Source organism: Eubalaena glacialis, chromosome 5 (assembly GCF_028564815.1).
Source record: "Eubalaena glacialis isolate mEubGla1 chromosome 5, mEubGla1.1.hap2.+ XY, whole genome shotgun sequence".
In the NCBI taxonomy this organism is placed as follows: Eukaryota; Metazoa; Chordata; class Mammalia; order Artiodactyla; family Balaenidae; genus Eubalaena; species Eubalaena glacialis.
Window position 1 is genome coordinate 144,539,853 of NC_083720.1, and position 15,488 is coordinate 144,555,340.

The window sequence follows — 15,488 nt, forward strand, 5'->3', positions numbered from 1 at the left end:
ACCCACATAGCACAGGGAGATCAGCTTGGTGCTTTGTGACCACCTAGAAGGGTGGAATAGGGAGGGTGGGAGGGAGATGCAAGAGGGAGGGGATATGGGGGATATGTATATGTATAGCTGATTCACGTTGTTATACAGCAGCAACTAACACAACAATGTAAAGCAATTATACTCCAATAAAGATGTTAAAAAAAAAATGCTGAAAACCCCATATCCTCATCCTTTTTCCCCTTATTGCTCTCAACCTGACAGCATAGATTATCCCTTCCAGGCAGGAATCTCTCCTGGCATTTTGTCCCTACATATCTAAGCCCAGTTTGATGACCTTCCAAGAAATCCTTTAAACTGTCAAATATCCTATAATAAAATCACTTCCGTTTCAACTAGCTAAAGCAAATTCTATTCTTTGGATCTATGAAAACTGACCAATATTCCAGGTGGCTTTTATTCCAGGATTGCAAAGATGGCTTAAATTTATTAGGTCTGTTAGTAAAAGAAATACATAATCTTAGTAGAATTATGACCTCAATAAATGTCAAGCCTGAGGAATGGAGGGATGTTCATTATTTCTTTTTTTTTTCTTTTTTTTCTTTTTTTTTCTTTCATTCCCTTTTCTTTTCCTCTCTTCATTTCTCTTATCTTCTCTTCTTCTATCTCTGCCTCTATTTGTGTGTTTATCCCCTTCAGTTATATAAAACCAATGATCAGTCAGAATCATAATTAAAATAAAAACACTGTAGACTTTCTGTAGTATAGTAGTTCAAGCTACAGTCTTTAGAATTTTAGAAACCTGAGTTGGAATTCCATCTGAGCCATTTACCAGCACTGTGACCTCTAGTCAGGTTCTTAACTGCTCTAAGCTTCAATTTCCTTATCTGTAAAATGAGACAATAATCATGTGTATTGAGGATTAATACTCAAAAGAAGTAGATAGCTTTTAGGATTTCCAATTTAGAGAAACTTGAAATGTATATAGCATTTGGCTATAGAATAATCTTAGGAACAGTAGTATTTATAAATCCAAATAGCTGTTGGCAGGAATGCAGTTACCTCTTAGGCAATGGTTATCACATAAATACCTGCCAAAGCAGAAGCCAGATTTTCAGACCACAAGATGAGATACTGACAAATAACAAGAGCAATTAAATAATGAATCCCCTAGCACCAAGTTAGTCTCATACAGATAATTTGTATCCAGGATTGGTCCAGCTATGTTTATAGAGTTGTAGGGAAAAAAAGGGATAAGCTACAGAAAATTTGGTAGGCTACTTGTATAGCTTGATAGGCTTTGTTATATGTATCAGCTTATCAATGGCTAATGTAATAAAATGAGTATTTCAATTTTATTATGAAAAAACACTAGAAAAGAAACTAGGTCTTAAGTGAGCTTTTTTCACCATTCATTCATACATCAATTCATTCTTTCATCTACTATTAGTATATTATATACTAGTTCTATACTAGACACTGAAATAGGGAATATAAAGAATATAAAATGTATCTGTATTTATGAAAATCTGCATCTATTGGGGAAGACTGTAAATATATTTATAATACAATTTTATAGTTCTATATTAGAAGTGAAATTAAAGTATTGTGGAGACTTTGGGGAAGAAGTTTCACAGAGGGGGTGGCATTTAATTGGACATTAAGTGAGGATTAGAAGTTTGCCAGACAGAAAACTGAAGATAAAGGAAATAGCTTTTATAATTCAGCACAGTGGATATTCCTTACTCTGTATTAATATAATAACCAATTAACAATTGACAGAAAAAGAAGAGTAATGTGCATTCTAATTATTTAAATAATCAGCTCAGCGATTATGAACAAAGATTCCTGTGTCAGGAATAAGACCCAGATCTTACATATGTGTCATTACTAACTGTGATAGGAAGAATAATGCCCCTTTTCTTCCTCCAATGATGTCCATGGCAAAGGAGAATTAAGACTGAAGATGAAATTAAGGTAGCTAATCACCTGACTTTAAAATAGGGAGATTTTCCTGGGTTATCTGGTGGACCTAGTGGAATCATGAAGGTCCTTAAATATCATAGGGAGAAACAGAGAGTCAGAATCAGAGTGACGCATCCATCATAAGAAAGGCTTAATAGGCCATTGTTTTAAAGATAGACAGAGGCAAAGGAATGCAGGCAAACTCTTGTAGCTCAAAAAAGTAAGTAAATGGATTATCTCCCAGAGTCTCCAGAAAAAAACTCAGCTCTGCAAACACTTTGATTCCAGTCTAGGGAGACCTAATTCTGACCTCTGACTTTGAGAACTATATGAAACTAAAATGAGAATTGTTTAAAGGCATCAAGTTTGTGGTAAATTGTTACAGGAACAAAATGAAACTAATACACTAACTACAACTTTTTAAGATATAACAATTAGGTAAATATAAATATATGGATATTTTAGTTTATATTTATGAAAACCTAGACTACCTATACACTCTATTATTTTAATAAAGATATAGACAATCTTCATCCTATTTGATGAACAGATCTGCATCTGCATGTACAGATGAAGGCAATCAATAATAGTGGATAACATGAAAATCCTTCCTATTTCTTATCATTTGTATTTGATTAGTACCATTTGATTTTCTAGGAATTGTCAAATTTCGAATGAAGTTCAGAGCCCATTCGGTGGAAATCGAGCTCAAGAAGAATTATAAGATTTTCTTCATTTTGCATCTTAAAATTTGCTCAACTTGCTATGGTATGAATGTGTGTGTCCCCCAAACTTCATATGTTGAAATTTTAACATGCCGAGGTGATAATATTAGGACGTGGGGCCTTTGGGAGGGGATTAAACCATGAGGTCAGAGCCCTCAGGAATGGGCTGAGTGCCCTTATAAAAAAGGCCTCAGACAGCTCCCTTGCTACTTTTACCATGTGAGGGCTACAACGAAAAGACAAAAAGAAGTCGTCTAGGAAGTGGGCCCTCACCAGACACTGAATCTGCCAGTGCTTTGATCTTGGACTTCCTAGCCTCCCGAACTGTGAGAAATAAATACATTTCTGTTGTTTATATGCTTCCTAGTTTATGATATTTTCTTAGAGCAGCCTGAACAGACTAAGACACAACTCTTGCTTGCTCCCTGTACCTCACTGCTTGTAGAAGGTAGTCGAAGTTCTCTATAAAGCATGTGAAGTCCTTCACAACAAATTCTTCCTTGCCACGTGGGCAACACGCAACTGAATATTTACAATTTCTAGACCTTCGTGGTCTAGCTTGAGACCTTGGCGCTTACTTCTCCTTTGCCTCACGACACTTCCCTTTCCTCAGCTGCATCTCTGAACTTTTGAAATACTTGACATTTTTCCAGGCCATGCTGAACACAACCAGCATTATGATATTCTGTAGCTTTACACAGTCTGAAGAAAATATTTCTGCCCCAGTACCTTTACATAAGGTCTTACACATAGTAGGAACTCAATAAATGTTTGTTGATTGCTCTGAATGACTCACTACATTCAAGAAAATAACAGAAATAGTGAGAAATGATAATAGTAGAACTATTATCACTAAGCGAGTAAGGCCCACAGGAAAGAACAAGAAAGAGAAGGAGAGAAACAGCTAATGTTAACAAGAGGACAGACCACTGTTGGTTTTATTCTTGTAGGCATTATTACAGAAATTATGACCCATCTCCCTTTAACATGGTGTAGCAGCTGGCATGGCTCCATTTTCCTACTTGGCTCTGTTGCCAAAGTTTCTATTGTCTGGCAAAGACACTTAAGGGAGAAAAGGGAGCTTAATTCTTCTACCGTTAATTATGCTTTGACAATTCTGCTCAGCTTTTTAAAAACTTTCAGCTCAAATACTGCTGCCAAAGACTTTCTTGTTAAGCAGGGCCTAACTACTTTAAATGAATTTTTATTCTTTTTTTTTTTTTAGGGTCAAAATAAGCAGCTTGGACTAACACACACATCATTAAGTCTAGTGACTAGTCTAAGATAGCACAGGTGTTTGGCATTACATAGAGAATGGAGGACAAGTCTATTTTCTGACTTGATTAAAATGAATCACATTTTTGTTTTCCATTGAGAGTTTTAATTCAGTGTATGAATTTCCTCAAGGCTTTTCAGTACCTTTGGGGAGAGGGTGAGTCAGAAGGTGATAGGTCTGGTTCTCTGTACTAGGTCAACTTTGGTCACCAAGGAGACAGAAGGAGGCAAAAAGCTTGGAGACATGGAAAAAGAAGTTTGCCTGTGCGGAGTCTGTAAGGAATAAAGGTTGTTGAAACAGATTCCTATATATATTTATATATAAGAAGGGATTTTCTTTTCCCTTGGTGAGGAAGAACATAAATTGTTTCACAGATGTTATGTGGGAAAGAAGAAAAGAACTTGAATTTTTATTCTTAATAAGAAATACATGCAATGAGATTCTAATATAACAGGTTTAGCCAACATTATCAGTGCTTGTCACATCTCCTGAGATAAGAGTTCCTTATCAGATTTACTACAGTAAAGGAGATTACCTGAGAAAAAGGGCAAGTCCCAGTACAGACAGAAGCTGACTGCTGATAATATAATGCAAAAGCTTAAAAGAAAACAGAGAATTTCCTTAGCTGAAAATCTGACATCAATAATTACTCAGAATATTCAAATTACATCTATCTTCAAAATTATTCTATTAGGCTGTTGATTAGAGTCTAATATCCATCTGGCAATTGTTTACCTTCTAATTTCTTGTGCTATGAATAAGTCACTATCCAAGAGGATAAAAGTTAAGTATTTGCAAAAGCACATTGCACCCTTCCTGATCTCTTTTGGAATGCATTTTAAAGTAAAACACAAGAAAAGATGCTCAACATCACTAATTATTAGAGAAATGCAAATCAAAACTACAATGAGGTATTACCTCACACCGGTCAGAATAGCCATCATCAAAAAATCTACAAACAATAAATGCTGGAGAGGATGTGGAGAAACGGGAACCCTCTTGCACTGTTGGTGGGAATGTAAATTGGTATAGCCACTATGGAGAACAGTACAGAAATTCCTTAAAAAACTAAAAATAGAGCTACCATATGACCCAGCAATCCCACTCCTGGGCATACATCTGGAGAAAACCATAATTCGAAAGGATGCATGCACCCCGATGCTCATTGCAGCACTATTTACGATAGCCAGGACATGGAAGTAACCTAAATGTACATCGACAGAGGAGTGGATAAAGAAGATGTGGTACATATATACAATGGAATATTACTCAGTCATAAAAAGGGACAAAACTGTGCAATTTGCAGAGATGTGGATGGACCTAGAGACTGTCATACGGAGTGAAGTGAGTCAGAAAGAGAAAAACAAATACCATAAAATATTGCTTATATGTGGAATCTAGAAATATGATACAGATGGACTTGTTTGCAAAGCAGAAATAGAGTCACAGACATAGAGAACAGATGTATGGTTACCAAGGGGGAAAGGGGAGGTGGGATGAATTGGGACATTGGGATTGACATATATAACTACTATGTATAAAATAGATAACTAATGAGAACCTACTGTGTAGCACAGGGAACTCTACTCAATGCTCTGTGGTGACCTAAATGGGAAGGAAATCTAAAAAAGAGGGGATATGTGTATTCAATATATGTATAACTGATTCAGTTTGCTGTACAGCAGAAACTAACACAACGTTGTAAAGCAACTATACTCTAATAAAAAAATAAATTAAAAATAAAATAAAATAAGCGAATAACAACAACAAAAATAAAGTGATGTTCATACACTTCCCTAAACTATTAAGAATATCTTTTACTGTAGACAAGGGTAAATAGAATTTTCTGATTATTCATAATGACTATCCCAACTTTTAACTTGCATCATCCATGTGCCAATTTTGCCCAGCAGAGTTACTACAGGTATTAGAATCTCTGACAAATTATTTATGTGTGCTTTGAAAACTGCACTGAAGAAATGTTAAATCTGTGATACAAAAAACCTCAGAACAGAATATTTGCTTATTTTACTCCCTGTATTGCATCTGTCAGCATGGCCATTTAATACCCCCGTATAGTATAATTAAAACAAAGGATGTCCAATGTCTTAATAAAACACTTTAGGTCTAATATTCTTTAACCTTGTGTAGTTACCAAAGTAAATACAATCATTTCTAAATTATTTGATATATGGCAGAATTAACTGTACTTAATTCCTTGCACATTTTATTTTACCGCTGATATGATTCAGCTTCCAAAATTCATTTGTTATTTAAGTAGATGATTCCAAGATAGAACAGATGGAAGTCATTGCCAGATAAACTAAACTCATGCTGAGTCCACCTCTGACAGCTTCTCATATTCATGGTCCATCTCAAATGGGCATGTTAATAATGAATCGCAGCCTTGGAATTTTACCTTGATTACTAATTTCTTATTTTAAAAAAAATGTTACAGTATACTTCACACTTATAGGTAAATCCTGAAGTAATGCAAGAGATTATATTATAAAACAACAAAGAATAAGTGTACATGATCCAGAATGTATATGAAATGGTAATATTAAGATAAAAAATAAACACTGATGTACTAAACATGAGATCAACTGCTTAAATTATCATTAATAATGATATTATCTTAAATATAGTGTTAATCCCAAGCCAATTCCAATATCTGACGTCTGCATTAAATGTTAAAAGAAATCTTGTTAATATTGGTGTGCAGAGCAATGACTGCCACATCCGCTATTATCTCACATCAAGGTTTTCTAGACACTAGGGACCAACAGGTATTGAGGAACAGAGCACATTGCTGACATCAACTGTTTCCAAATAAATCTGTCCTGGCATCTTGTCGGCAGACAGAACATATATTTCAGTGACGCCAATCCACTCTTAAGTGGGTCCGCAAACCAAGGTTGAGGTCATAATGACTCAGTTTCTTAAAATTCATTTTCTTTCAAGAAACACACAGAAAGTTGTTTTTATTTCCCCAAATTTCAAGGCTTTTATTGGCTTTAGAATTTTGCTAGCAGTAATTCAATATCCTGTCTTTTATGTACAAATTAATCCAGACCTTTTCACATTGTGTACCTGAATTCTTTCCTCCAATGTTCTGTACCTGTATTCTAAATTCAAGCTTTTCCTAGAAAATCCTCACTTTTGGCAATTATGAAGTACCATCCAAATCTATGTATCTTGTAGTTTTCTGGAGCTCTTTTTAACTCAATGATATAAACAGTGGATTCCTGAATTCGGTTTTCCAAGATCATCTCTAACAGATGCTGAGTAAATCTTGTCCAGTAAATATGTCAAAGGGACTTTTTGACCACAGTAAGCAGAGTATGGTCCAATGCTCTGAAAGTATGCTAAAATAAAGCTTTTTACAACGAAAGTTTTCTCTCATTACCACATAGAGAACTCAAAAAAGTTAGGAGAAATCTAAGGCAGCAACCTATGCAAAGATGAAGAAATTCAATGAGATTTGCATTTAAGGAAGATAATGAATGTGTGACCTGTGGATGAGGTGGGAGGGTGTATGCCATTATTTTTAGCATGTATTAATGTTGACAAGTTCTATATCTTGGACATGCCTTACTGAAACCATTTGGACAGTGTGTGAGAAGGATTTGACAGCAATATAAAGCTAGCAAGCAACATGAGAGTATTTGCTTATTTTTCCATTAATTTTTATTTCCCCTTGAGGTCTACTATGTCTGAGAGATACTGCATACCTTTTAAGAAAAATCAAAATTTGTTTTGGCTTTAATTTATGTAAAAGTAATTTTAATTTATTTAAAAATAATTTTACTTGATTTATCAGGATATACAATTATTATTTTTCTTTCCAGTGAATATTCATAATACATCAGTGATGCTGTCTGCAAAAGTTAAATAATAGATACAATGTTTATTCAAAATTTATCTTGACAAAACCAGAAGGAAAAATGTTAACATAAAATAATACTATATAGACATAATATAGAAAGTATTGTTTGGTAGTTGTTATTTCAATTTTCCTCTCAGTGTTTATAATCAAGACTTTAGTAAAATATTTTTATAGCCATAATTCTTTGATATTCTCAACCACAAGGTTTTAAGGACTATAAGTTAATTCAAATAGGGTGACATTTAAATGAAGTTTCCAAATTTAATGGAAATTAAAATAGCATTGGAAAATATACTCAAATAAGTGCACTGATGAATATGTGTAAACATTTAAGGAAATCTCTCATTTCCTATTTCATTCCCTCAAATCCAAACTCCCTCACACATCACTGAGAATTTAATAGCACTGAAAACTGGATTAATAAAGGAATATCACATATTTATATGGTAGATTAAAAATTGCTCCAAATCCTTGTCATTCCCCATCAAGAGGTGCAATTTATTTTTCCTTTCCTTGAGTCAAGGTTGGCCTTGTGTTCAGGAAAGAATTAACATAGCAGTCTTGAGTCCCCTCAAAATTTGCAGGTTGGAGTTTCAACTCCCAGGACCTCAGAACGTAACCGTATTTGGATACAAGGTCTTTAAAGAGATGGTGAAATGAGGCCACGGTGGCGGGGGGATGGGGGGTGAGGGCTCTAATCCACTATGACTGGTGTCCTTATGAAAAGAGGAAGAGACCCCAGGGATGTGCATGCACAGAGAAGGCTCTGTTAATCGCTACGTCATGATACCTATTTATTTGCAACATCAGAAAGATAGCAAAAGAGGTAAAAATAGGAAAATATAGAGAACCTTAGAATCAGGGATAATCTTTGATATTGCTCTTTTTTGATATCCCACATACACTCTATTAACAAATCCTGATGACTCACATTCAGAATGTATCTAAAATGCCACCAGTGCTTATTAGCCTGTCAACATTTACCACGCCATCTCTTACCTATAGGAGCTTTGCCTTCCTTCTTCTACCATGTCCTTTTGCTGCCTACATCTACACGGAAATCAGTGTAACAGTTTTGAAATAAAGTCTGATTATGTCATTCTTTTTTCCCAAAACACGTCAGTGGTTTCCCATCTCACGCAATGTAAGATTCCAAGTCTTTACCACGGCCTACAAGGCCCTTCATGATCTGGTCTCTCTCTGACTTGATCTTTTATTACCTGCACGCTCATTCACTCTGCTCCAGCCACAATGTCACTCTTGCCGATCCTATAAAGGTCAAATGTTCCCCTGCCTCATGGTTTTTGCACTTGTCCTCAAGCCTCTTCCCATAGATAGATGAGTGGCTTTCTCTTGTTTTTCATTTTAGTCTCTGCTAAACTATCTCCTAATCAGAGTAACCTTCTTTGACCATCCTTTTTGAAACAGCAACATACTTTAAAGTCACTTCCTATCTTCCAAATCCTGCTTTATTTTTCATTATAGCATTTATCATCCCTACCTGACATGTTATATATTTATTCTTTGCTGTGTATCACTCCTCACTAGAACCCAAATACCATGAAAGCAGGAATTCAGTCTGTGTTGTTTACATTGAAGCATCAGTGTCTAGAACATTATCAAACACATGGTAGGTATTTTATAAATTGATTCATCAACAGATGAATGAATGAATAGATGGCCTAGTCAAAAACTAACCAAAAATGCAGAATATATCATTTTGGGCTCTTTCTGGGACAACCAAAAAGTGAATTCCAATAATAAAAAGAGACCATTAAATTCAGTAAATGAAAAACAACAATAAACACACAAAAAAATCTCAACCAGTGCAGGATATGCAACAGATGATGTTATGAGGTCACACCACTATCTGACTCCACTCCCTCAGAGTCTCCAAATGTGTTCTTTTCCACTATGGTGTTTTTACACCAAATAAACGGACACTCCTTAGTATATTGATGTTATATAAAGAGTAAAATATCAATAGTGCTTTGTTCACAATGAGGTTTTTCCCAGAATCTAATGTGATTAAATAATGTGCCTTCAGTGGAGATTGTATTTAGAAAGTTACCAGGTTAATGCACAGCGGGACGTTTGGGGAATTAAAGAAAAATATACTGTGATGTGTTCCTGATAAAAAGATACCATACATCCTACGGTTACACAAACTATTATGTATTCCTGTTTTCCAAGTAATGTTTTATGTATATTTACCAGTTTCCCCTTAAGACAGATTCATTATATTAACTTCTTCTCCCTCATAATTAATAAATATTTCCATTAATTATTTTTCATGAGAAGAAACTGATATATAAGCTCATCTGAATACTCGAGGGTATAAAATAAACAGCATGCCTTCTAGGAATGAACATTAAACATTATTCTTCTTCATCAAAGTAAAGACTTTATATTGCTACTCTCACATTTAGAAATGAAGTACAAGGAGTTGAGTGGAAATATTTCTGTTTCATGTTATTTCTAACATATAGGACTTTCTTGCTTTAAACTAACGGATATCTCTGTAAAAAAGATCGGTTAAAGCATCTACTGTTTACTATGTGCTATTCTAAGCACTTTCTATTTACTAACTTGTTTAACCTTATAAGAACACAATGAAGAAGCAGCTGCTATTGTTCCCATTTTACAGATGGAGAAATTGAGACACAAAGTAACTGGCTCACAGTTCTAAAAATAGAAAGTGGCAGAACTGGGATTTGATCCTAGGAAGTCTCTTAACTAGGCTACGCTGCCTCTAATGTTCCCAACTCTCTTTTCTGCTTTCTTAGAAAAAAAATATTGTTCTTAAAATAGAAATAAGTGGTCATTATAGCAACTATAGGAAAAAAATTAAGTATAGTCCATCTAAATAGTTGATTGTTGATAACTGTATATTTTCTGGGGGTTTTTTCCTACCCAATATTTATTTTATATAATTGAGAGCAAACTATGTGTGTTACTACATGCTACTAAGTCCTGAGTTTAGGCTCTATGGTCAAGTGGATCATAACATCCCCGCATTGCCTAGCAGGATAAAATTTTTGAGACCTTCATGTATTTCTCTATTTCTTCCTCTGTGTCCCTTGCTTAAATAAGGGGGATGAAGAAAAGTAGTCAGAGAACCTTGGAATTCCATAGGAGAGGAGACCCAGGAAAGAGCCCAGCACCACTCTGTGTCAGCTCCTGGGGAAGATGGCTGGACTTCAGGGAGGGTGGCTCCACTGTGCATTCTAGGCACTGGATACCCAAGCACCTTACACATGCCAGGAACCCACTAACACAGAGAAGCAGCAGTCAATGGGGTCATGAAGGCAATGGGTGATTTCTATTTTCAGACTTTGAAGATTGGTGAATGGAGGATAGTCTTGGTGCACTTTTGAAACAATGTCTAAAGAAAAGGCAAATTGAATTTGTTTCTTTCCTGTTGACTTTATCACAGGATAAGGATAAAGAATAAGGCAGGATAATACCTGTGTCTAACTTATGTAATCAAAGAAAGATGCTTTCTGGAGGAAAAGGGATTAAAATCTAGCCATCAGGCTTCACTGAAGAACAAATACATTTAAAAATATGTGATGAATGTGGCTGGCAAAAAGAACATGGCCCATAATCAAATGTACTATTAACGGAGGGGTCAGGAACAGTGAGCCAGCTTTAGCTTCAAGAATGTTAGTTCCAGGAACGGATGGAGGCTGTAATACCTGTGTATATACAAATAAATTAAAAGGGTCAGCCTACTAAAGAACAGTAATATTTGGTGACGCCAAAGCATTTTTGGTGTGGTACATCTGACTGAGGCCAACAAAGGAAGAGACAAGGCAGATTAAGGAAATCAGGGAGAATGGCAGAGGGAACAGGTAGAATAGGGCAGAATGGGCACATCAAAATTAACAATGTCAACTTGGTTATTCTACAGAAAAACATAAAACTTTTAATTAACAGTTAAGCAGTCTACTCCCTTTTTCCTTATATCAAAGTCTCACTTAGATCAATTAACTTGCACTATTATGATTCTATTATGGCTGTTTGATAAAATATTGTTTCCACCCATGTGAAATTAGTTATCCCTTGGCCTTTCCGTAATAATGTAGTGGCATATGTGTCAGACCACATATGTATATTTTATGGAACGCTGAAAACTCTGTTAAAAAATTGAAGTTATGCATTTGCCCTTTGTTTCCAAATATACGTCCATAACAATAGTGTGCACAATTATAAAAACCTGGACTCCTAGAAACTTCTCAGCACCAAGAGTCTGACTGGGAAATCTGTGAGTTTATTACCTGTGGTATAGGTGGAGGATGGTGAATTATACATCTTTTTATATGAAGGGGTTCACTCAAATGCTTTCACTGCCAGGTGTGAACAGGGAATGGTGACTGTGGTGAACTGGTATCCATGTACCCTGTCCGGATGGAGAAACCCTACTTATCTCCGATCAATCAGTTCTATCTGAAAGAAAGGCAGTTTCCCAGATCTTGCAATTTATTAAGAGAAGACTAGATGGATTTTTGTGAGAACTGTCCTCATTTTTGAAAGACTAAACCAAACAAAACAGTATGGCAATGGGTTTTAAATGGTAAGGGCAAGAAATTTAGCATGAGGTGAGCTGTTCTGTAAGGGAATAGAGTCGTGAGTAAGTATACAGGGCTTGGGTTATTTTTCAGAGCAGATCTGGTTTTGTTTAAAAATCAAATTGAAGTATGTACTCCAGTACTAGTAGTGCCAAAAAAATACAGTCTTATTATGGAAAAGAAGCATCTGGTCCCAAACAAAATTTAATTGTCATCTTTGATTCTCATATCTCCAAAGCTTAACATACCTCTCTTGACTCCTTGGGTAAGTCTCCAGGATACTACTAGTTTTCTACTACATTAAATTTAATAGATCCCACTGTGGTACATTCCTATTGATAGCCAATTTCTCATCTAACATTCAAGTCAATAATATAGGTAGAGATATTAGTGGGAAGGTAATTATTAGGGATTTTAAAAATATATTACATACCATTTGTCATTATGTCAAATGGTATGGTTAAAATAAATTTAATACGAATGTCATTCTGAAGATAATATTTAAAAGAAAGCATTTACTTGGATAAACACTTGAGCCAAAACAGGATATCTTTCTCCAACTGTTATATGAGTGCTTCCAAAATAGACCAAGAAAAGGGATGGAATACTTTCTTTTATTAACCTAATTACTTCCCAGAAGAAAAGGTATAATTAAGTCTCTCAACCGGCCACCAAAGCTTATCTTTCAAAAGCCTTCCTTGTCTAATATTAGGGCAGATGGTTATGGAGTTGGGTGCTGAAATCACTGTCTTAGAAAATACAACTAAAGTATCAAAGGTGATTAATCTTATTTTATTCTTGGGGAGTAAAAAAAAAAAAGATAATCAATTTTTTTTCTAGTTACCATGTTGGTCAAATATCAAAAATTTAAATAAAGTTTCTGACATAAATGAATTACAATTGCAAGATTTTTCAGGGTATCGTTATCAGAAAACTTCAGTGTCTTCCGTGTTTTTTTGTTTTCAACAAATTTTTTTGCAATTAAAATGCACTATACTGCTAAGGTACATCTCAAAATAGTTTCTGTATATTTTGTGTTTATATAAGTATAAAGAAGAAGTCTATTAATCATTTATATGACAACAATTTATAAACTAAAAATAAAAGAAGCAAATGCAGGAGTTGTATAATTTGAAACTTTAATTTTAGATACTTTTAAATACTAGTGGATGTTTCTATATCTGATAAAATTGTTTTGAAAAAATATAAATAATATTCCTATCACAGAAGAAGTAAATTAAGAGGTACTATAACTATATTGGTTAGCAAAAGCCAATATTATATATTATAAGCACTTGGAAGTTTTAACTGCATATTTACACATTAACATGGGAAAAATATTGATCTCTTAGAACCAGTCAGAGAAACTAACTAAAATAATTATATTTATATTAGCTTTATGTCAGCAGATTTTGGAATATATCTGACGTTTCCTTTTACCTCTGTTAGAAAATACATTAATTTTCAAGGAGGGTAGTCATTATCAATATATTAAAAAGAGAAAATGGTTTCTAGTGATGCTGTGAGAATTCAATTAAAAACTTGTTAAAAATATGATTTTTCTTTAAATTTTGTCCCATCTACCATAAGATGGAATACTAAGGAATACTAAACTTTGAAACATTAGTATTATTTTCTCCTTTTGTTGTAGAATGATAAAATATTTCTCAATAAATGATATAATCAGAATTCTGTTTAGTATTTAACAATTCTCTGACATAAAATGAGCCTTTAACAGTTATTATTGTCTATCATTAAGCCACAAAGCACCTATAACTAAAAACTAAAGACCCACAATGGAATTTATAACCTTCTATTATTTTCATTTTAACAATAAAGCAAATATCGAGTATACGGAAATCCATGTCAGTCACTGTACTAGATGTAAGCAATATGAAGTTGAATAAGATTTTGTCTTCATATGAAAAACAATGACAATGTTATGATAAAATACAAATCATCATAATCCCCCAAAATATGTTTACCTGTCTTTAAACTAAACTGAAACCATTGCACATAAGTGTATCATCCCAACTTTCCAAGTTTTTTTTTTTCTTTCCCATGATCTTAAGGAGTCCCTTTATTTACAATAATCCTAAAGAAATCCAAAAATCTCTGGTACACATATAAAATAGCTAATTTACAAGCTTTGGCTTAAAGAGAAACATCTAATCTTAAATAGCAAAACAAGAAGATGACTTCGTATTTGTAATGTATACAGACTCCCAAACTGAAGAATTCTGCTCATCATACTTAGAGTATTTACTTAAATATTTTAAAAATGCAGTGTTTGGAGGAATGATTCCATATGTTAATTTTTTATTTTTACCATTAGTTTGTAAAGAATACACAATTAATTAATTATGACCTAGAGTCATCAATGAAAATTTAACCAGCTAATGAAAGTTTAACCACTCAATGAGTGCTGAACAATTCCTTCCAAACGTATTGCTTAAATTAATATAAATAAAAGATTTGATAATCTTTTCGTAATTTGATTTGTAATCAAACTATTACAATGAAATCACTGTCTCTAACATGCAAGGCAAACAATGTGTTATATAAAGTACCAATTTCTATTCAAACTCTACCTTTATTTAGCAAGTAGAATGAAGACAGACAAAACAACAACAAAATTTTAACATCTGAAACAAGATCCTTACGAACTAAAGCAGTTAACCTCACCATCTATGCCTGAATTACCTACTAAATATTTTTTAAAGATCCTAAAAGTATTGTAAACAATTATTAAAAATGGTTTCAATTTATTTTTTACCTTGAAAGGCGATGACTCTTCAGTAAGAGGACTAACAGGAAGTGAAGTGGTGCTACTTGCTGGGCTCATATCTGTACTCTACAAGAAAAACAAAATTGAATTAAAGAGATACTTTTTTGTAGTCATTTTTTATTATTCCTAATTTAGAATCTAACTCTTCTTGTTAAAATAAAAAACAAATATATAAGTGAAAATGGATGTAGAAAAATTCAAATTATTATTGTATAATGAATCATTCCTTATTTAGAAATAATTAAGAAATTAATCAAATTATCACTTCTCAATTTGCATTTCAAGT

The 15,488-nt window shown here is 33.9% G+C and overlaps 1 protein-coding gene across 7 annotated transcripts in view; it reads right to left on the bottom strand.

Moving 5' to 3' along the window:
* The window catches only part of CCSER1 (coiled-coil serine rich protein 1), a 1,301,104-nt gene that overhangs the window by 760,454 nt on the left and 525,162 nt on the right, over positions 1-15,488 (bottom strand). For all 7 annotated transcript variants that reach the window (XM_061191724.1, XM_061191723.1, XM_061191722.1 and 4 more), the window contains exon 7: positions 15,191-15,268. In XM_061191724.1, coding sequence (XP_061047707.1) covers positions 15,191-15,268 — 78 coding nt within the window. The remainder of the gene's footprint in view (positions 1-15,190; positions 15,269-15,488) is intronic.